The following is a 22,728-nucleotide window of genomic DNA, read 5'->3' on the forward strand; positions in this document are numbered from 1 at the left end:
TCTTTAGGGCTAACATAGAAAAAATATTCTGAATCACAACCCTTATATTAGCTTGCACTGGGCCATAGAGCAATTAATATTACTCAGCAAGATAATAAAGTACCTTCTTGAGTTGAGAAGCGATTCCTGGCAATCTATTTAAATATGTGCCAGGATTTGTTTTATATTTTTTGAAGCATGAGAATAGGCATGCTAATACTGGTGTATTGCCATGTCATAAATTTAAGAGCCTCTTCTGTTCATTTCTCTGCACGTGGCTCCTGGCTCTCTCTAACGCACGGACTCCCTCTTCCTGCTCTGTCCTGTGCACTCTTTCCCATTTCTCCCCCTGGTCCATGTCGCTCACACACCTTCGCTCCTGTCTTCCCTCCTGTTCTGCGCTTTCTCCCCGCGTATTGTACGGACACCTTGTCCCTTCACGTTTTTTTCCATTTGCAAGCTGCGTTTTTTTGTTTAGCTTATATTACTAGAAGATTTTCATACCAAGTGTTGTTGCTACTGTAATTATGTAACCTTACTATTTTCAAGCTTTGCTACAGAGTAGTGTCAAATAATTCAAAGCAAAAGATACCTACCAAGTAGCCAGATAAGTACATAAGTAATTCCCTTTCCCACAGTGTGTCACTGCCCTTGCTCCTATAGCAACTAAGCTGCATACCAAATTGAACACGTAGGATTCTGCATACTTCAAATCAACTTAATAGTAAATAAGTATTCTTCAAACAACAGAATATAAGATTTTTTTTTTAGTAATTGGTTTTCAAAGGTGGAGAGAGCTATCCATCTCCAACTCCAGATGAGTTTAGTATTCATCCTTCCTGGTCTGGTCTTCCTTTGATATTTTGGTCATTCTTATACACGGCCTGAGACTTAATCCTTGCCTTCTGTAAGTCATTCTGCACTGTTCTTTGTGCCATAATTAAGTTACAAGAACCTACTGTATGGGGAGGCTTTGTTGGTTGAGAGTGATTCACATTATGTTCTGGGTTATGCATTGAATTTATATCAGTAGTGTGTGACATGAAACAAGTCTGAAATGCCAGATCTGCTCTGCACTTGCGAAATGACAGCATTGGGTCAGTCTTGAGGAGTTTGTTGCTGAGATGCAGGTGTTGGGTACAAGAAAAAAGCATACTAGTTAGAATGCATTCAGACTGCTTATAATCTGTCTATAATGGTGAATGGTGAACTAGGTGAACTACAGGCATTAACCATTTGTAAGACTCAGTTTTCAAGGTGTGTGTGGGGGAGATTTTGAGCACTGAGGTGAGAGCTGCCTATTGAAGACAGGCCAAGGAGTTCCTGATGCCCTGCTCCTTAGCCTGAACATTGAAGTGCCCTTTAAATGCTGTGGGGCAAAGGAGGTTAAACTCTCCTGTTCATTGCTTTTAGTTTCATTCTAACCCTCTACTACTTTTCCAAAGAGGTAGGTTACCCTTAAATTGTTTGCATATCAATTATCCCAATTTACACATAACTTAGCGTAACTTTCCTGCAGGTCATGCTAATCTGAAGAGTCCTCAAGATATTGAGGTCTACATTGTAAATACAAACTTCACTCTAAGGTGGAGCTACCCAGAGGATGACACTGATGTGATGTTTTCAGCTCAGTACTGCTGGTAAGTAGTGATTTTGTGCTGAGCCAGATAAATCTGACACTTCTTCATGTTAGAAGAGCAAATTATTTGATTAATTACAGTGGTTCTTGCTGCTGCCACTTAGTCTTTCTGAAATACAGGAAGTAGAGGCCAGAAAATTAAATTGTGAACTGAGGTTGGACTCTGCAGGGATCACCTGTCTAATTAATATGTGAAATTAGATTATTTGCTGATAGTAATAAGTCATAAATGTAGAAAACGTTGCTACTAAATGTTCAGTATTGAAATGATTCCTGGTGGGAATGCACTGCTACATTTCGGACTAGTGTTTAGATTCCTGTATTGGTTTTATGTGTCTTTTTTTTTTAATTGAGCTACGTTTTGTCAGCTTCTCCCCCAACAAGTACATGTAAAGTTTGAGAGAACTTGCTGTGTAAATTTTAAATTTTTTTTCAGTGCTTATAGACCCAATTTTCTGATCTGCAAATTTTAGTCATCAGATGAAATAATTGATTTTTTGTTCTTCAACTTTAATTCTTTTTCTTCTGCTGTCTATATACCAATACATATGTATACCCGTACACTTGGTATTTTGTAGAACTTTCCTGTCACACAAATGCACGAGAACATGTCTGAGATGATAAAATCACTTAAGGAGTTCTTTATTTTAGGATTTCCTAGTTTATGGTTTTCGGGTTAATAAAAAACTGAGGCTGCTTCTTCCTAATGTATAAATGACAAACTGTCACTCTGAAAATGCAGGCTTATTTCAAAAACATAATTCTGGTCTGTCAAACATAGGAATGGAAGATCATTTCTTTCATTTCTTCAGATCTGCCTCTTTTTAGTCAGATCATCACTCATGATGTCAGAGATGTCTTTTTGGAGTCACACATTAACACACAGGAAATGGAGTTTTGGGGAAGCTGCCTGCTTCCCCGAGAATATTCCAATGTTTTCTTTTCTCTTTTTGATGAACTTCAGTTTCCACCTTTGTTTTTGCATTCACGCTCCTTGCTAATGTTAACAATTTCCCTTGTTTTATGCATCTCTCTAAGTGTTTCTTGCAATCAGTATTTTTAAATTTCTTCCACGGGTTTATAAAAGAAATGCCATACTGGGATCATGCACTCAGTATTTAATTCAGGATTGTGATCCTGAGTTCTTTGATGCTTTATCTGACATAGTGTGCTTACATTGTGAATAAAGCAAATTGGTATCACACTTTGTAAATTATGGTTAACTTTGGCTAATAAAATTAAACAAAACAAATAATTGATCTCTGAAGTCCAGGCTAACTAAACAGATAATATTGCTTACATTAGTGCTGGCAATAAAAGCTAGAAATTGTGTAATACTTGTTTACTAAGCATTAAGAGGGAAAAGTAAAATAAAGTATTAAATTATTCTTTTTTTGTTTGATGGTTTCCTTTCTTACAGCTCTGAAGACTGTCAGTCAAATGAAATGGAATGGGAAGAGTTGGCTGGGTGTCAAAATGTCACTGGCACCAAATGTGACTTTTCCTCAGCAATAACTGAATACGATGTTGAATATCATGTGCGTTTAAGGGCTGAAATGAGGGAAGACAAATCTCCATGGTCTAGTTATTTTGAAATGATTCCATCTGAAATAGGTATGAGCTCAATGGATAGTGTAATGGTTTTAGTTAAATGTCCTTCATTATGTTATTGTGGAAAAGATGCATGATTTCCATAGCCCATATTAACATGAGTTGCAGTTCTCTCAACATTGAGGCAATTTCTGGTCATGGAATGCTACAGTTCCCTCCGTTTCTGGTGATGGGAGAGTATTCAGAGTGACTGGGTGTTTCTGACGTAATTTCCGTTACTCTGTATTTCTCTGGAATTGGGGTAAATCTTCCTGAAAATGGACTTTTCTGGAAGTCATCTTCTGACCTTACAACTTCTTGTTGGCTAGAATTGACGTAATACTGAAGCCTTTCATCAACATTCCTTTGGATTGTCTGGGCAAGGCTTCCTTCCTTTCTCATTTTAAAAGAAATTTTAGTGATTTTCATCGCAGAGTTTAGAGAACATTAGTTAGTAATATTGCATGTTAACTTCACTCTTTCCAGAACCAGGTAACACTGGTAGTTTACAGGTTAGGTTTCTATTAGTTACTGACAGAAAGGAATTAAAAATAATATATACAACTACCTTTTTTAATGTGAATAAATTTGGGGTGATATTTTTCTAAATGGTTTTGCTTAACTGTGTATGTTTGTTTTTTCTGTTTACAGCTGAGATTGGTCCCCCAGAAATAGAGTTGCAGTCTACAAATGGAGTAATAAAAATCAAGGTTTCTCCTCCAGAAGCAAATCAGGCCCAAAAAATGTGGATAGATGATCTGAGCTTTAAATATAATTTGGTTATCTGGGAAAACTCATCAAATGCAGAGGTATAATCATGCTTCGATTTTTATTTTCTAATCCTAAAATAACTGCCAGAAATATACTTTTAATTGCTCTAAAAGATAATTGCTTTGTTATGTTACTGGGTACAGCTGTTGATCTGCATTTTTTTTAACTAGAGAATTTTATTAGATATTTTATGAACAAGCTTTTCATTTCTATAAATATAAATAGCCAAACCAGGTGCCAGGAAGACAGTAAAACCATTTCTGATGTACTGGGACAGGAACCAGGCCTGGCCAGCAGGAACAGGAAGTGGGGAAGAGGTCAAGGCAGTAGGAAGAAATGGGCCCTTCCTGCTTACGTGTATAAGGGAGTGTGGCATGTTGCACTCATTCACCTGTGCTGAAAAAAATTGCCTTTAGTTCACCCTCATGACCTGTTTTAACCTTTTGGCGGGTATTTTATATAAATGAACTGGAACAGGCAGAAAAGTTTAAGGAATAAACTCGTGAGGAAGAACGATTATCTTCATATGCTGCTCACAATCTTCTTGCAGCTCAGAAAGCAAAGTATCTTTCCTACGGACACAATTAATGATCTTGCACCAGAGACTACCTACTGTTTGAAAGTACAAGCATACCGCCCTTTGGAAAAGGAAGGCTTATTCGGCCCCATCCATTGCATAAAAACTACTCGTAAAGGTACAGAGAAAGATTGTTTTGTTTTAAAGTAGGGTTACTGGGCCTGGCGGTCTTATTCATTTTGATATAACAGCAATCTTGATAGTGATTTAGATTTTCTGTTTAAAATACGATTGCATATAAAGTTGAGCTGCGCTTAAAAAAAAAAATGAGTCATCTTGATTTTTTTGCAGATTCTGAAGAATGTCTTAGTGGAATTTTGCTTGTAACTAATGGCTTGTTTTGCATGTGTACTTTTTTTTTCCTTAGTGCACTGCTCAGGTACCTGTTTAAGAACTCTTCAGTGTTTAGGGAAAAAAAAATACAGCGGGAATGTATAAAGTCATGTGTTAGTTTGAACAGGTGGTACATCAGCTCTTTTTCTTTTTTTTCCTCTCCATTCCCTCCAGTACTTAGTGAAAGCCTCTGCTCTACCCTCATAAGAGGTTACTTGCTCCAAAGGAAAGGAGACTTTCCCCTTATCCTCCAATAACAAGTGGTTTTAGTTTTTAAAACATTTGCCACTGAATCAGAATTTTCAAGTAAAATGTTTGCTTGTATTTTTTGCTTTAGTTCCTTTCTGTACCTGCGCTAGGCAGAGAACATCTGCTTGCTTCAGGTATTTTTGACTTCTGTTTCCATTCCAAGAAGTACTCGCCCATCTGCCTGGAGCCATGCGTTGCAAGCAATTTCATTTCATATATTGAAATTAGGAGTGCTAACAAATGGTGCTATAGATAAGGCTGTGATGGAAAAAAGGGTGTTGTACATAATGTAAAGCTTTTTAGTGACTGGGTTTCCTTCTTGTTTTGTGCAGTAAAAGATCTGCTTTGTCCAACAAATGTGAGAGTTTCTGCTTTGAACATGAAGTTTCATCTTCACTGGAAGAGTCAGTACAAGGAAAGTGTGAGATACACTGTGCAGTATCTCCTGTGAGTTGAACAGTTGCTGTGTGTTTGTGTAAACAGGTTCTGTCATTTTAAACAGTTTATTGTATTTTAATTTCTAGTAACAGTTTCTAAAGTGTAATACTTGCAGAAGTGGCTTAACACATTAATTGAAGCATTCAGGACCTCATCAGGGCACAGTGTGGCTCTAAAAACAATTGCAAGTAAAGTAACCTAGACTTTCAGGTTTCTTTTTTTAGTTTAAAAGAATGTTAAATATGAGATAGATTGGACTTCTAAATATACACTAAACAACATTTCTGTAAGATGCAAAGCTTGCATTGCTTAGAATTTTTTTAAAGATGCAAAGAAATTAGACAACTGGAAGTTGTGAACCAGAAGTGTATGATGTTTTTTTTTAAAAAAAAAAAACAAAAAAAAAAAACAAAAAAACCCACACACCTCTGCAAACATTTATGTTAATGTCTAATTGTAGCACAAATATTGTGATCATGATGTGGACTTTTTTCTAAATTTCCAACTTGCATTTAATTTTGCTGTGCTTTCTAGTAACAGAGGAGAGACCTCAAAATGTAGAATCCTTTTGGAATTTCTAGGGCATGTCAGACAAACAATCAACTTAGAACTGTATGAAAAATCATTTACTTTTCCAAATGTTTAAAATCATTGCATATTTTTTCTATTGAGGGGCAACTGTGTAAGCATTAATTTCTATATTCTGCTCCAGTTAGCATCACTGTTTCAATTGTAAATAAAAAATAATATCACTTAATGTTACCTGTATAAGAAAATTTTAAGACCTTTCTCCCTAAAAGAAAGAAAAATGAGGCACCTGTCAGCCTGGACTCTGTGATTCTCTTGAAAAAATGTTAAAACATATCTCTTCTAGGGCATATTTAAAGAATATTCCTGGTGACCAGTCAAAAAAGTGGCTCTGTGTACCTGGATGTGAAAACATCACTAATACAAAATGCAATTTCACGTCTATCATCCCTCCTGCTCCTGGATTTTATTATCTCCGTGTACAGGCAATGAGTGGATATAATAGATCATGCTTGTCCAATGAAGTAAAAATAGATCCTCTGGTAACAAGTAAGCAGATGTGTTTTCTTAAATGTGTTCATTTCTCAACCAGCTTGTTGGCTATGCTAATATTTGCAAAAATAAACTTGTCAGATGAACAAATACATAGTTCCTGTGCAGGGACTCAGGTGGGAATCATCTGATTCAGTACATATTTTTCCATGGTCTTTTCTAATTCAACAGTCAGTATTTTACTATTTAGAAATACATCATTAGATTTACTAATTTAAGGCAAAGCACTATTAATAAAGTCAGCCTGCAACCTATTAAAACTGTTGCAAATTTATATTGGAGTATTTTTTGTTGTTTTTACTTGTATTCTTTCAGTCTAATTTTTTTTTCCTTTTTAAAAAATGTTTTAAGATGAAATTGGCCCTCCCACTGTAAAAGTGGACATCAGTGATGTTTTGCTCCATGTCCAGATTGCTCCTCCAGGAGGATCTGAGAATGAGGCCTTCCGAGATTATGGCTTGTCTTACCGGGTTCTGTATTGGAAGAATTCATCAAATAATGAGGTATGGACTGTGTAAATGTTTAAAAGTTGTATGAACTTCATTATGACTTAGGTACTGTACTTAAGTTCTCCTCAAGAAGTGTATTTCAGAAGAGGCAGATATATGGTATGCTGATCATGCAGTTGATCTGGGCATTTTTGTAAAAGTTTCTCTTAAAAAAATCTGGTCAAAAAGACTTATTACAAAGCAGTTTTTTTTTTTTTTTTTTTTTCTCCCCTCCTGTTTGTTGTGGCTACGTGTAACATGACTTTGCAGAACTGCACACTGGGTCATGTGGACGAACCTGCAGATGGCTCAGTTATCAGTAGTAGTTGTTGGGTTCTTGTAATGCTCCCTTTCTTAGGGAGTGGTTGTGTATGTTGTCCTAATTACTGAAGTTTCAGGCCCAGCTAGCTAACTCTTTTCCTTCTATATTTACAGTTTTATAACTGTATGTGTTAAAGAAGATGCATTAATGAAGCCTTGTATGCTTTAGTTCACATCTTAACGCTTCTCATAGCCAAATGTTTTTATAGCAGCCAGTAAGCATGCGTACATGTGAACATACCTGAGAAAATAAGAACACAGGCTATGTGAACTGGGAAGGAATTTCAAAGCTGAAATTTCACTATGGTATAAGCAGTTCATTCTTGCTAATAAATTGATTTTCTAAATGTACTTGCTTTGAAGGGTGTTGTGTGGTAGCTTTTATTTAATTCAGTTGCAGAATGCTGTCTGACTTCTCACAAAATTACTTCATCGGTTCAGCAGAGGCCAAAACTCTAATTTAGCTGAGGGTTTCTTATTTAAATGCTTTTTCTTTCCCTTTCTTTTGCTTTGTTTTGTTTTCTCAGGAGGAAGCAAAAATGAAAGTAGTAAAACAGAGACTTGCGACAGTTTCTGATCTAACCCCTGCAACGTTGTACTGTGTAAAAGCACAAGCGTTCTCTGAAGCTTACAACAAAAGCAGTCCCTTCAGCAAGGAAGAATGCATCAGAACACACGGAGGTAGGAGGAATTTGGGACCTGTTTACACCCTAGTTTAAAATCATTGTCTCAGATTAATAATGATAAGCACATGTATTATGGGAAAGAAGTATTTCTTGAAGTTAAAAGCTCAAAGTAATGACTGTGAGTTAAACTTCATTCTGTATGGTGAATTTTTAATGGTCAAACTTTAATTAATATTTTTAGGAGGGGCAAGAAATCACTAAATGCTACATTTTCAAGATTATGTTGTCATCTTGATCTTTCTGTGAATACTGTGAATTTTTTTAAAAAAATCATATTCTGAAATATGAGGGGACAAATCATCAGGCTTATGGGTGTAGTATTTTTTTTTAAATAAGATAATGCCAGATAATATGTTGCAAAGTAGAAGAGGGGAGAAGGAAACTTGTAAGACTCTGCAACTTAAGCACTGGCCAACTTACCACTCTGCTGAAAGCTTTCTTGATTACTCCAATATTTTGCTGTTCAAAGCCGGATTCTGTTAGCCATCACAGAGTCTCAAATTTCAGTCCTAAAGTTGAACCGAGCCTGTTGGAAGGCTTTCCACAGCTCCAGAATTAATCCAGGAGGGCGGAACCTGAGTGCTGAAGTGAAATGCAGCTCACTTTTGTGCACTTCAGTGCCAGACTTGAGCTGACCTAGTCCTTAGACCATCAATATGGAGAATAGGTTGGAATATCCATTGGATTGATCTATTTTATTTTATTATCCTTAATAAGCATGTAAAAAGGGTAGGTGAATTGCTCACCAGAAGATCCCTTTTTATTTTTTTTTTCTCCACTGACTGTGCTATCGTCATGTAAAGTTTGCACCTGGAGTTCCTCACCTCTGAGAAACTTGTTTGATTACTTTTGTGCAACTGAAGACCCCATGAGTCTGGGCAATCTCATATCTCATCATTTCCCCACCAAATAACTGTGGGCCAGCTTCAGTCTGGGTTCACTGCTTGTTTTTATTCCATAGGCCATAGAAAATTACTCCTCTCTCTCTGAATTTTCAAAGGATCAAGTACCCTCAAATTGCATCATGTTCCTTAGCATAAGAACCTGTACATAAGTAGTACAGTAATAAATTTCCATACATCAGGTGCAACATACAGGTGCAAACATTTTGTCCTGCTGTCAAATAGTTGGATCCGGGTTCTGTTGCAGCATACAGATGTCTGTGTTCTTACATTTGTTGCATATCTTTTACTGTGTTTTTATTATAACAATCTAAGGTATTAGAACAGTATCTTGTTCATGGTGATTATCATACCCAGGTGTGAGCCTGGGTGTAGCACTATAGAAACATGAATTTTTAAGATAAATATTTTAATAGGTTTGAGGGACATCTATTCTTTAATCTTGCAAGTTTATGAATGCCTAAAATTAATACTTTTAATTCACTCTTTTTTTTTTTGTAGATAAAATGTTGCCTCTGATCATTATAGCAATATTCATAGGTGTCCTGGCTGGTGTCTTGGTTATTGCAATACCTTTCCTTTTTTTCCTATATCAAGCATATAATAAGATCAAGTATGTGTTCTTTCCATCATGTCATCCTCCTTCAAACATAGAGGTAAGGTGGTATTTTTCTTATTCGTTGAGCATATTTGTTTTTAGAAAAAACGAATAGAAAATATTCTGAAAAAGTGATTCTCTGTGTATTCCATGCCATTATGGATAGTTAGCAAGACTAACTTTACGGACTTTAGCAATAAAGTGCAGGATTTTCCTATGAGGGTGGAAAAAAAAGGGTGGTATTAATATCTGAAATTCTGTGATAAGTAAAGACCTTTTTTGTCTATGCAAAACTACTGCTAAATTTCATTACCAATGTGAGCATGTATTTCAGCCCTGCTATATGAGACCAGAAATGTTTCCAGTTGTGTTGCATAGGAGTGTGTGCTCCAGACACTTGTGTTTTTCCCCCTTAGTGGTGAGCAGCTGTGTCTTAAGCATTTCTTCAAGCTGGACTGCTAGGCTGATAATTTGTTCTTGACACTTAGCCATTGATTTATTTTTACCCCACTTGCTGCATTAGATCCAAGTGTTTGAAGGCTTCCTTAGAAAGGAGGTCATGAATAGTGTGGAGAGGTGAACAGGGATTGATAGGTTGTTTTCTGACTCTTCCATTATTAGAATTAGAGGGCATCAAATTGATGCATTTGTCTTTGTGTTATCTGTAAAGTTCATGCTGCATCTCCGAGCTTCCTTCCGTGTATTTGCATTGTCTGGGGGACCACACATGCCAAGAAGTGTTTGTATTGGCAGTCCTGGAGAGCTTAGAGGCGGCAAAAATGCAAGCCCTGTCTTTAAAGGAAGTTTTGCTGCAGCAGGTAGCAGATATTCCCCCTGTTACCTCAGCTAGTGGTCTGGATGGCTCAAACCTTATGAAAAGGCAAATGTTCCATTTCCAGCTCTGCTTTGCTACTCACTAGTCATCCCTTTCTAGAACAGGGCAACACATAAGTGTGGTATATTTTGAAATGCAGCAAAAACTGTTCTTCTCTGTTGTTGCTTTGATATCTTTGAACATTGGGCCATGTACAGCCTTCCTAATGTATTTCATCCTTACTGAAGCTCTTAAGATGTATAGGATACAGTGATTTCTGGACGAAGTTAGAGAGCCTTAAAGGCCTTGATATCTTGCACTGCCAGGCAGCTCACTTTTTCTTGCTTCCTTCAAATTTTACTTTTCAATTCATCATCATTTGTAGACCTTGCAAATGTGCCTTTGTCACCCGCATGTTCTTTGAGAATGCACTAGGTTGGTATTTTTCTTTAGTTCTTGAGTCAGATTTGTGTAATTTGTATAGATGATTGACAATTGTAAACATAGTAAAAAAGTTAGGATTAAAGTGTTGGTCATTCATTAGTTCTTGATTATATTAATGCAACTAAACTTCACCCTAACTTTGCTAGGGAGACAAATAGTGTGCTGTAGGTAGCAAACACAATAATCCTACAAAATAAACTGGATTTGTACAGTTGCTTTGTAGATTGGGGTGTTATTTAGGTATCACATATGATTATTTCTCTTTTTTTGTCTTCTGCTTCCCTTTTTGCAGGATCTTGGAGGACAGCCTTTTGGCTGTCCATATCTGCTAACTGAAGAGCCAACAGAAAACTTCTGTATAATTGAGAGTATCATCACGGAAGAAACAAAGCAAATTGATTTTGAAGAGGGCCAACATTCTAAACAGAGCAGTCGAGATTCAGGAAATTATTCTAATGATGATGATAATTCAGGGAGCAAAGTGTCAAAAGAAAAGGAATTAGTGTAACTTAAAATAAAACTCAAATATGGGACTAGCCATTTAACAGGCACTTAAACTTTCTTATTATGAAGGTCTCAACCTAATGAAGACAGAAGGACTTTGGGTTGTGGGTGCCGAGGCTCCCAAACCTGCACTTTGCTAGTGGAAAGTTAAATTCGCTCTCTGCTGCAAGTGGGATCAAGTCAAAGGACAGTTGAGTTCTGCTAACTGAGGCCATTTTAACTGAATTTTATGGCTGATAAGAAGGATGCCATCTGAACAAAGAGGAGTAGATCTGTACACTTCATATACTTGAAGCTAGAACATCAGTGAAAGTCGTCTGATGTTCTGTAAAAAGTTTTTCACTATTTAGGAGATTTGAGTTGAATGCCAGCGTGTACCGTGACAGAAACCTTGTTGATTCAACATTTTTTAGTGTTGAATCTTTGGGTGTTTACACAGGCAGGAGGAAACCGATGCCTGATGCAATTCTAAGAACTCTTTTGACAACCTCTCGCATTCCCCAGGGCCCATGAGATACAAAGCAGAGATGCAAAGACAGCACTAGCCTCAGCGAGGTGCCTCTGCCGAGGCCCCGTGGAGAGAGCTCCATGCTGCAGGGTGCTCCTGCTCTCCTGTGCCTGCCGCTGCGTCCCTGCATCGGGGCGCTCTCGTCACCCGTGGCCAGCGATCAGCGCGAGGAAGGAGCAGCGCGGAGCTTCGCTCTGCCTAGCCACAAAGACGAGTTTAACAGCAGAAACTCTCTGTGAAGAGAGGTTTGGTCAACTTGTCCTGCACAATGGACAGCAACAAGCAATGAATGTCCCAGCCGGATGTACACTGCGAGAAGAAAACGTAGTACTTTAATGCGAAGGCATGTTAAAAGGCATGTTCTTGGGTTTTTTTTGTTTGTTTTTTACGGTTAGATACCCAGAAGTGTAAAATACTTGCTTTTAAATGACTTGTGTTTAGAAATGTGAATCTCCCAACAAAGAGAAACTTATTTCTGAAATTAGAACAAGAACTCAAGTTTCATAAATAAAATCTCTTTTAACAGAGTGATGGGGACGTTTGTCCTCCAATTTGGTCTCATCTCGCTAACAGACTCTCCTTTATGCAAAATAGAAGGCTGCACTGCAATGACTTTTTTCAATTTACATATCATTTTTTATTCTTTTTAATAGTTTATTTTTAATGAAGAAATTGATTTTGAGTGAACTTTGAGCTTTGTTTTTTTAATTGTAAGAAGTGACTCAATTTTTGATACTTCTTTTTAATTTCAAAGATGTGATATAATTTTATAAATTTAATATCCTTGTGTTCGTTGGAGAACATAATAAATTTTGCACATTTACTTCTTTATCCCTTTCTTGATTTCCTAGTTCTTTGAATCTAGTGACACCAAAACTACATTACAGATATTTAGAAAGTCGCCCACGTGTGTTCATCTACTGCTCTTCCTGAAACACGCTGTGAAGAATACTGCTTAAAACTGAGAAGGGTTTACATGGGATTTTAACTTGATTTAGAGATCAGAAAGAAGTGTTGATTCATATTCTGAACTAGGCTTTAGAATGAGAATATGGAATGGGAGCACTCCCATCATCACTGTGCTCTTTGGTAAGTAAATATCTTGCAACATTCACAACCTCCAAAAGGCAGCGCGAGGTCTGCTGCGTTTACATAGTGCCTTCTGTTTAGTCAGTGCTCTCTGTTCCCCTGCAGGAGAGATGTGTTGTGCAACTCTTCCTGTGGCACTTTATGCTTTAGCTGGACTTCTGGGATTTTTTTTTTCTGACAACTTCAATTAGTTTTCTTAGTTGTGACTCCCTTCTGCAACAGAGTTCAAACAAATAATATTACTTATAAAAAAAAAAGCTTGGGTGGAAGATAGCATACAGAAAATCTTGTAGTGGCTCATTTTAGGATTGCCAGAAGAATCAAAAGAAGAATGTTATGATGCGAGTAATGATTCCATATACATAATGTCTAACACTTAAGCAAGAATCCTGTGATTTCTTTTTGATACATGCTTCAGATATATCCAGAGATGATACTAGAGAAATAATTTGTTCACCTTCCAAGATCTGGTCCTTGCAATGTGTAAAGAAACTTTGTTTAAACGCTGGATTTGGAGAGGAAGAAGTCCAGGCACCAGGAGAGGCTGGGGGTGACCTGCAGGAGAGCAGTGCTACGCAGAAGGTCCTGGTGGACAACACGTTGCCCAGAAGGCAGCCATGTGGCCAAAAGGCCAAGGGCACCTCTGGTGCGTGAGGCAGAGCTCTGTGGGTTGGCCCAGAAAGGGATCCTGCCCCTCCACTTGGCCCTGCTGAGGCCACACATCCAGTGTTGCGCTCCCCAGTGCAAGAGGGACATGGAGCTGCTGGAAAGCGTCCGGCGCAGGGCTACAAAGATGAGCAGGGAACTGGCACATCTCTCCTGTGAGGGAAGATAGAGAAAGATGGGCCTGTTTAGCCTGGAAAAGAGAAGGCTGCGAGGGGATCTGATCAGTGTGCGCTGATAGGTCTTAAGGGAGGCTGGCCAGAGGATGGAGCCAGACTCTTCAGTGCTGGCCAGCGATAGAGTAAGAGGCAACCACCACAAACTGAAGCACAGGAAGTACTGCCTGAATTGGAGGAAAAACTTCTTGATTGAGCATGACAGAGCCCTGGAACAGGTTGCCAAGAGAGGTTGTAGAGTCTCCTTCTCTGGAGATCTTCCAAACCTGCCTGGACGTCACCCCGTGCCACATGTTCTAGGTGACCCTGCTTGAGCAGGATGGTCTCTGGAGGTCCCTTCCAACCTTAATCTCTCTCTGATTCATTTTGTGATTCTGTTGGGCTTGGGTTTTAGTTTTGGATTTGGGGAAGGGGGAGTATTTTTTTGTTGTTGTTTTTGTTGTTTAGGGTTGTTTTTTTGTTTGTTTGTTTGTTTTAATTTCTAACATCTTTCCAAAGCTTAAGACCCTCAAAACATTTTTCCTTACCCAAAGTATTTTTATTAAAAAATCTTTATTTCCTATGGAAGAAGTCTGAGGAGGAACTGTATTTGAGACCTATTAATCTCAGTTGCATCACACACAGCCCTATTAATGGCTGAATATTTTCCAGTACTCACCACCTATCACGATTTTGTGATGGAGAGTCAAAACTTGAAGAAAAAAGCAACTGTGCTTGTGCTTTTAACTTTCTTTTTTTTAGGGGAGGAGTTTTTGGCACAAATTTTCTGTTTTAGAGACAAATTCCATGTCCTTATTGATCCTTTCTTGCATGTTCCTGGGACAGCAAAGCATTCAAAAATAAAATAATGCCAGTGGCAGCTTCCTCAGCTTCCAGAAATTGTATTCCCTTTATTTTATCAATATTCTTTAATTGTTAAACCTCAGAGCTTTTAGCATCCAACCACACAAAAGTGATTTTTTTCCTTGGCATGCAGTATATAAGCAGTGCTAAGACTCAGTGTTTTGAGCTCCCTCTGCCTATCTTGTAACCGCAAATTAAAAATCCTCACCCAAAAGGTGAGACAAAGGTGGGTGCAAAATTCAAATAGTCTTACCAAAATACTTTTGGTTTACTTTGTTCTGTTTTTGTTTTAGAAATGTTCTACAATATTTGGATTCTACCTAGTAAAGGGCGAGGATCCCCTCCCTTTGCTTGCTGGCAGCACTTCCACCACCATCCCTAGATCAAAGAAAGAACTGTGTTCTAATAAGACAGTAAGAAACTTCAGAAATAGGTTCCCCAAAAGCTTTCCACTGTTGTTTGTGAAATGATTTGTCGTGTGCATCAGGGATATGACAGAAGATGACATTTCTGTATTTGTGAAGAGCATAAAAAGTTTCACGCGCATAGTTCACCGTTACCTTTGCCAGCTTCTGTCTCTCTTTGTTCACATTTCCTTTAACAAAGCAAACAGCACGCTTAAAATTCTTTAGTATGATTCCTAAGCACAGTTAATGCTGCTTAAATACACTGAAAGCCTAGTTAAACAAAAGTGGATATGGTTGCAGAAGTGAAGCCTGCTGTTGTCCAATTCTTGCCCTGCAGCTAGGAGGTATTAAGACCAACTGGGTCTGCAGCATGGGCACGGGGAGTTCAGCTGAAGCTCTTTCTGACTCACGTGGGGAAATTACTTCACCTTGAAAACTAGGTGTGTTTCCCTGCCTGCAAAACTCTTATCTGTGCTCTCATAAGGCAAGATACTCCACAAAGGTTTTGTTAGGCTTTCATTCCTAAAGCCAGTGTTGCATGATGTCACCTTCAAGTGGACGGAGGGGCTTTAGGTTCTCACACCTGTAATTGCAAAGCGACATTATACTGAAGCGAGACACTGGTATATTAGGTTCGATGAAGATATGCTCCTGAAGTATAAACCACTCAAAACTGTCAAGTTAGGTATTTAAAAGACTGAATCTCCCTTTTTTTTTTTTTTTTCTCTGCTGAGCGCTGGTAGAAGTCAATTAACACCAAGAAAAAATGATACATTTTATTAAATAAAGGTGTGTTGTCACTTTGGACACATAAGCTAGGGTGCGGTGAGGTTTTTTTCCTCCCTTAAATCTGTTACCTGCACGGATTTTTCTGTTCTTCAGTGTTGCTTAGAAAACACCTGTACCTGAAGATGCCTTTTATCATATGCAGCCAGAAGCTTGGTTTCACTTTGTTTGATTGGGTCCAGGGGGTAGGGGAATTTGCAAAATGTTAGTAACCAGACTTTTCAATTCGGTTGCATGGAATCCTTGAGATGTACCTATAGATATAGATAGTAGGTATACAGAGTAGGACAATGAGATTTGTCAGAAACCATGTATCATAATATTGATCTTGGCATCAAGAGTCCTGTGGCCAGTCATTCTTAAAACAGTGCAGTTGAGAAGATGAGTCATGTCATGTTATACAAAGAAAACATAAACTAAGCTCCCAAACATCTGAACATTCAAGTAGGGCTGTCACATAAACAACCTTGTCAAAAACTCAGCCATTTGTTCCTGCTTGATCCTGCAAGTAAATGTGCCTGTTGGTATCTTGTGCCAAAAGGTCTTTTGTAGCGTGCATAAAATGTATGCATGGACTTGCCAGAAATGTTTGTGGTAGGTGAACTACTTTTATTTACGCTCTGATGGGAACTAAGGTGATAACCCCCTAGTTGTTCGCTAGGGGGTCACTCCAGTCCACTCTTCAGAATTCCAAGTGTGTTTGTATATGGAGCAGCCCCCCTCTCTCCCAGGCTGAATTTCTTGGCTGAGTCACAACAAATTTCTTTCTTTTTTTTTTTTTCCAATGTACAGCTTATTCATTTCTTCTTCTTTCTTCAGAGCTTATTCATTTGTCACATAAAAGATCTTACCACTTGCTGGACTTTTCCCAGAAGACTTTTGAATGTGTCTTTGGCAGAGAGTTGGGCTCTGACATTTTCCACACGTCCCGGCGACAGTAACTCAAGACACACAGTCCCACATAGCTTCACCTACTTAAGGCGCCAGCTTAAGGTGAGTTAAAGCCGGTCACCAAAGGATGGTGCACAAATATCTAATCTATTATAATAGACAAGCAGCCTTGGGTTGTGCTGCACCAACAAGACACTAATATTGCTTAATCTGGTTCACATCTGAATTTGCAAGCTGTGTATTTCGACATCTCCCATCTAGGCCTCATACCAGAAGCATCCTTGCTCCCCAGTGGTCCCGAACCATGCCTCATTTAAACTCATGGCCCTCTCTTACACACACTAAATCTTTGTGAAAACTGCAATCACAGTGACTGCTCAGGTCAGGTAAAAGGGAAATAGCTGAACCGGATGATCGTCTCAAAAAAGATTACTCACCCCTGAAGATGATAAACTCAGCTCTACCCTGAAAGTTCTGGATGCCGTTTCAATCTCCTTCTGCTCCTTAGTGTGTCAGATAGAGGCGCCCCAGTCCCTTGGGAATACACTTTGTGAGACTGTGCTTGTGCTCGCTGCATCTTGGAGGTCTGTCACGTTCCTACCAGGGTGCCTGCAGTGAAAGCTTGTCACCAATTTCTTTCCCATATCACAGGACATTGTAGTTAGGGAAGTCACATATTATCAACGTATTTATGACCTTATATACAGACAGCAAAACGGTTGACACTCACAGCCCAAAGCTGGGTTATATTCCTGTCTCCAAGGCTTGTTTCTCTTCCCATAACTTTGGGTTGCTCTCTGGAATCTGGAAAACTCTCATTTTTCTGTAGTAAGTAAAGCCCAGAAGCAAAATTGACAGCTGCTTTGGCCTTTTGTTCCTCATTCTGTTCTGCTGTATTTCACTGTCTGTGTAAGCCTAGATAGACGTTTTCTGTGAAGAACTCAGTTCCTCCAAAGGATTTAAACACTGAGAATCCTACCTGCCAAGCAATTCTGCATCTAAATTTGAACAAGTCTTTTCCTGACACTAGAATCTTGTTTTTTAAATGCCACCATTTACAATCCACAACATGCCTACACATCCCATATTAATGATCACAGTTCAGATTTCAAGTCATTCATTTCATGCCCTGCCTCAGAAATAATGACCTGAAGGAGTTTATCTACAGAGCACATAGGTGTTTTTGTTTTTTTTAAATCTACTCAGTCACACATCTGTTTTTGCTGTTTCTTAAAGGTGCTCCAGGAAAACATGCCATGACTAATTGATTATACTTCCTCCCTAGGAGACTTACTTCATCAGACAGTCATTGCAAACGGACCACTAAAGCCTGCTTTTTTTTTTTTTTTTTTTTTTTTTTTTTTTAATCACCACAGTGTGCTGAAATCGATGTGCTACAAAGGGCCCATATATATATAGATCTTTGTATATATCCCTCTATGAAAGTCTACTCCAGCTGCTCAATTCACCAAAAAAAAAAAAAAAAAAATCGAAACGATGCTCTCCTACAGGCTATGCAAACAGAATCAAGAGAGGGTGGTTTTTCTACCTCTGCTTCCTGCTCTCGTGCTCTTCTTCTCCCCTCTCCACAGGCACAGTCGGTGTGACCCGGGCCTCGCGGGGCAGAGCTCGCCGCTGTGCCCGTGTGTGCGACAAGGCAGCCTGCAGCGCCTGGCCAGGGCGAGCTCCTGCTTGGTAACCCCTTTTCTCCAACTGCTGCACAAATAAAAGGAATATCCACTTCTGCCCGATTAAAACTATCAGCTCATACCTGCCATAAGGAAAAGTACCACCTCCACAGGCCAATGATGGACACAACTCGAAGTATGACAGACCAGCTTTCCAACTAGAACTCAACTAGAACTAGCTAAAACTAAAACTAGCTAAACAAATCTCTGTCTGTGCTGCTGTGACACAACTGCTTTATCTCGCTCTTTCGCTTAAATTTACCCCAGAACAGCTTAGAGAAATATTCTGACTGCACTATAAGAATGTTTTATTCTCAGAGGGAAAGGCTGACCTTTAAAACCTCACATCATGAGACACAGATGTTTCTGGTTGTGCAACGCCGTGGGAATTCCCTTCAGTCAGATTCTTTCTGAAGGATGGTATCAAGCTAAGGGGTTCCCAAACCGTGTTCCCGGGATTAGGGTGCATCGATCGTGACGGCAGGGGGTCGAGTTTCTGGGAGGTGCCGAAGAGCCTCAGCAAGGTGAGGCTTCGCATCAAAACAGACCACTGTGGTTTTCCTCTAAGCTATTTTTTTATGTGTAGGTCAACAATGAACAATGCAATGACATTTACCTTCTATGAAGTGGTTTAAAAATAGTAGCAGAGAAAACTCTGAAGTGGAGGGAAAGGGGTAAGAGTCTGAGGAGGTAGCTTTTGTCAAAGTCATTAATCTGCTTAAGGCTTGCTGAAACATGATGGGAATAGGAATGGGCTTGCTTATTTCTATTTTACTTTGGCCTCCTACTCTAGTACATTTGTGATTTTTTTGTACATGGGTGACATGTTTTGGAAACAGCCGTAAGTTCATGTTACCCTAAACAACAGCAGAAGAAATACTGAAGCTGAATCCAGCGCTTGTTGATTTGGGGTCATGCATACACCACAGGGGGACCAGGGATCTTCTTGTCTTATTTTCTTTTCTTTGGCTTCCTAACTGAGTTAAACCTGGTTCTTTACACTACACCCTGAGAAGAGGTTAATGAAGGAATAAAGGAAAAGTGGGTGATTTCCCTCTTACTCCCCGGTGGTCCCCAAATTGCTCACCTATTACTCACTACATGATGTATGAGGTGTCCCTGGGTTTTATAATTGATTCATTTCACCTCTCTATCTCAAATGCAGAAGTGAAATGTGTCATTTCTTGAGAGCTTCCTTATCTTTTATGGATTTTTTCTTTCCTTTTGGAGCTCAAGGAGAGGATCAGATGGACTGATTCCAATTCTTTCTTCTCTCCCTTCTATCTTAATTAAATCTCAATCTATTTTCAATTCACTCCTGTCTCTGTTAGGCTCTCCTTAAGATACCAACTTTAAGATTCACCACTTATCCACTGATGGTGAAAACCACTTGTTTCACTAACCATACTTATGAAGACACACCCAGTCAGTTTGATTTTCTTCCTGGCAGACTTTTAGCCTGTAAGAGAAGAAATTCCTTGGCTCTGGGTAAGTTCAAGGTAAGGTAAAGATCAGCTGGAACAAAACCAGAAGGCTGCAGACTCCTGTCTGGTTTGATGAAGGGAAAACACACATGATGCGTTGTGGGATTTCTCTAGCAATTACAGTTAGCGCATACCTTTCAGTGCACGGGTAGACAAAAACTCCCCAATCCATGTTTTCAGCTGCTCTTCAATATACATAAGTTTCTTCTGCACATCAAAATCTCATTCACGCACGAACTAGAGATGTGCCTGAGATTAATGGGCCTTCTGGACGTGCTCTGCCCAGCAGCTTTGCTGTTTACCTTTCACCGTTCGAAAACACCAACAACTTTCCCAGCTGCCCGCTCGGCTACACGCTGCCCAGCGCTCCCCGCATGACGCTGACGCGGCGTGACCAAAAGTCCCTCGCTGTCTGCGGACATGATGGGGAAGGGCTCTGCGCCTTGGCCTGGGCCGGGCACTGGGGAACTCCCAGGGCGAAGCTGACAGAGGGAAAAGTTTCGCTCGAACGCCGCCGCGTAAGCCAGCGGCGCGTGAGTCACTCTTCTGAGAAGGGTTCAAAATTGGGTCAGACACACTCAGCGCAGGGGAAAAGGCTGAATTTATAATCGAATGACTTTAATCACTACCACCCTCCCTTTCTAGCGCACCTTATTTTCACAGCTAATCAACCAGCAAGTCTGCTTTTCAGTGGGTTTTGTTTTGTTCTGTTTTTCCTAGTGTTTTCTAGCTATTAGCATTTCTGCTGGTATTGAAAGACTTCAGCTATGATCCTGGCACATTTATTACCAAACTTCCCTGCGGGAGGAAGATCCCTGCCCCAAAAAGCCGGCAGTTGATGCACCTGGCCCTGCAGGACAAGCAGAAAGATCACCTTTCTCTTTTGATGGTGGCAGAACTGAACAGCAGAGAAAGGACGTGATTCATCTGAGGTTACTCGGAAATCAGAACTGTGCAGCCCTCATCTAGTGCTTTCAGCACAAGATAATCTTGCTGGATTTGCCTGTTTCCGTATGCTGGAAACCTGATGACAGCAGTGTGAATCTTTCTTGGGTCGGCACGGTGAGCCGGCAGGCAGCTGAGCTGCACTTCTTGTGAATACCCTCCTGGAATTACAGGTGCTTGAAGCATCCTTCCTCCACGCAGCTTGCTTTCTGGGATAGTCCTGGTAGTCATAGCTCTGCCAAAAATCTCAATTTTTTAGAAGTAAAATGTACTTTCTCTTTGAAGCACTCAGAAGAGAGTATTTTGACTTTGTTCTGGGGATGCAAAAAGACTCCTCCACGTTACTGTGCTTTTGAAGTAGATTGAATCGCAGTGCAATACTAAGGCCCTATAAAAAAAGGGACCCTATCTAGTGGATTATTTGAAGACAGCAATCGCTCTATTAAAACAATAACGATTCAGGAAGAATACTGCCCTCCCATATTACCTACAGGTTTTTGAATCTCAATACTGTGTAGTCAAAAGCATCAGCTAAAGGTATGTGGTTAGACTTAACCACGTGTTGGTGTTAGGCTGCTTACAGCCAGAGAAAGCTAAGGAACTTTAACCACTTAATGCAAGACTTTCTCACGTAAACCACATGCCATAAATACATAAATACTGTCACTTTTAAGCGTGTTTGCACCACGTGCAGTTGTGACTGCAAATATTTTATATACACTGCCATAAACGTATGCAGCTGGATTAATGATTGAACCGCATTTACTTTGCATCTTTGGCCTCCTGCGTTTAGCGCAGAAGGGGAGTGTAGGTGGAACCTGATTTCGGGGTAGCTTCATAGCCGTTTGGGACATGGCCGGCCTAGCCCAGGGGCAGAGCGGGCTGCGGGGGATGCATCTTCATCCCGTTTGCTTTCCCATGTTTTATGCAACAGGAGCCAACGCCTCGCTCACTGAGGAGACTGAGGTAGAGGCCTCCCGATGCCGGTGAGATGTTTTGCTGCTTCCTGGGAAGTTATCCAGGATCTGTCCCAGCTTAGGGCTGCCCTTTACAGGGAGCTCTGAGCAAACCTGCCTGGTGTGGGCTGAGCAGGAGCTTCAGCTTGTCCCAGGCAGCCTTTTCACTGGGCTTCACTGCGGCCTCGGAAAAGGAAGATACATGTATACATGTATACATGTGTGCGAGTATGTATGTATGTATTTATTTGTGTATTTTTTTCCTAAAAGCCCAGTTTATCCGATGATCCTCTGTGCCCTCCTTCTGTGAGCCCTGAACACAGCTGAGTGAGCCGTTAGAAGCATTAGGGCCGTTAGAACCATCGGGGGTGTTGGAACCACGAGGGCTGTTGGAACCCTTTGGGTCACTGGGTCTGTGAGGGCCATTATAACCATCGGGGGCACTGGAACCGTTAGGGCCGTTAGAAGCACTCGGCTCGCTGTAGCCGGACGGGCCGTTAGAAGCACTCCGGTCACCACAGCCACTGGAAGCACTCGGCTCGCTGGAGCCGTTAGAAGTACTCGGCTCGCTGTAACCGGTAGGGCCGTTAGAAGCACTCCGATCACCACAGCCACTGGAAGCACTCGGCTCGCTGGAGCCGTTAGAAGTACTCGGCTCGCTGTAACCGGTAGGGCCGTTAGAAGCACTCCGATCACCACAGCCACTGGAAGCACTCGGCTCGCTGGAGCCGTTAGAAGCACTCGGCTCGCTGTAGCCGGTCGGGCCGTTAGAAGCACTCGGCTCGCTGGAAATGCCGCCGCCTTCGCGCCGCGGCTCCGCGGGCGGCTGCCGGGGCGGGCCGGAGGGCGGGCCGGAGGGCGGGCTCCGGGCGGCGGAGG

The 22,728-nt window shown here is 40.3% G+C and overlaps 1 protein-coding gene across 2 annotated transcripts in view; it reads left to right on the plus strand.

The window, feature by feature from the left end:
* IFNAR1 (interferon alpha and beta receptor subunit 1) overlaps positions 1 to 22,728 on the plus strand; it is a 54,548-nt gene that overhangs the window by 5,432 nt on the left and 26,388 nt on the right. The window contains exons 2-11 of one of the 2 annotated variants that reach the window (XR_015913613.1): positions 1,499 to 1,619; positions 3,039 to 3,232; positions 3,860 to 4,017; positions 4,530 to 4,674; positions 5,471 to 5,585; positions 6,451 to 6,653; positions 7,008 to 7,159; positions 7,993 to 8,146; positions 9,555 to 9,709; positions 11,202 to 11,787. Coding sequence is in view for 1 of the 2 variants with exons in the window: in XM_088528988.1 (XP_088385114.1) it covers positions 1,499 to 1,619; positions 3,039 to 3,232; positions 3,860 to 4,017; positions 4,530 to 4,674; positions 5,471 to 5,585; positions 6,451 to 6,653; positions 7,008 to 7,159; positions 7,993 to 8,146; positions 9,555 to 9,709; positions 11,202 to 11,417 (1,613 nt within the window). In the remaining variant the exon portion in view is untranslated. Of the gene's footprint in view, positions 1 to 1,498; positions 1,620 to 3,038; positions 3,233 to 3,859; positions 4,018 to 4,529; positions 4,675 to 5,470; positions 5,586 to 6,450; positions 6,654 to 7,007; positions 7,160 to 7,992; positions 8,147 to 9,554; positions 9,710 to 11,201; positions 11,789 to 22,728 lie in introns of those variants that run through there. The other variant, XM_088528988.1, reaches the window with a different exon arrangement.

This window comes from Tinamus guttatus, unplaced genomic scaffold (genome assembly GCF_059628265.1).
Source record: "Tinamus guttatus ecotype Peru unplaced genomic scaffold, ASM5962826v1 Tinamus_guttatus_pri_ptg000318l, whole genome shotgun sequence".
NCBI lineage: Eukaryota > Metazoa > Chordata > Aves > Tinamiformes > Tinamidae > Tinamus > Tinamus guttatus.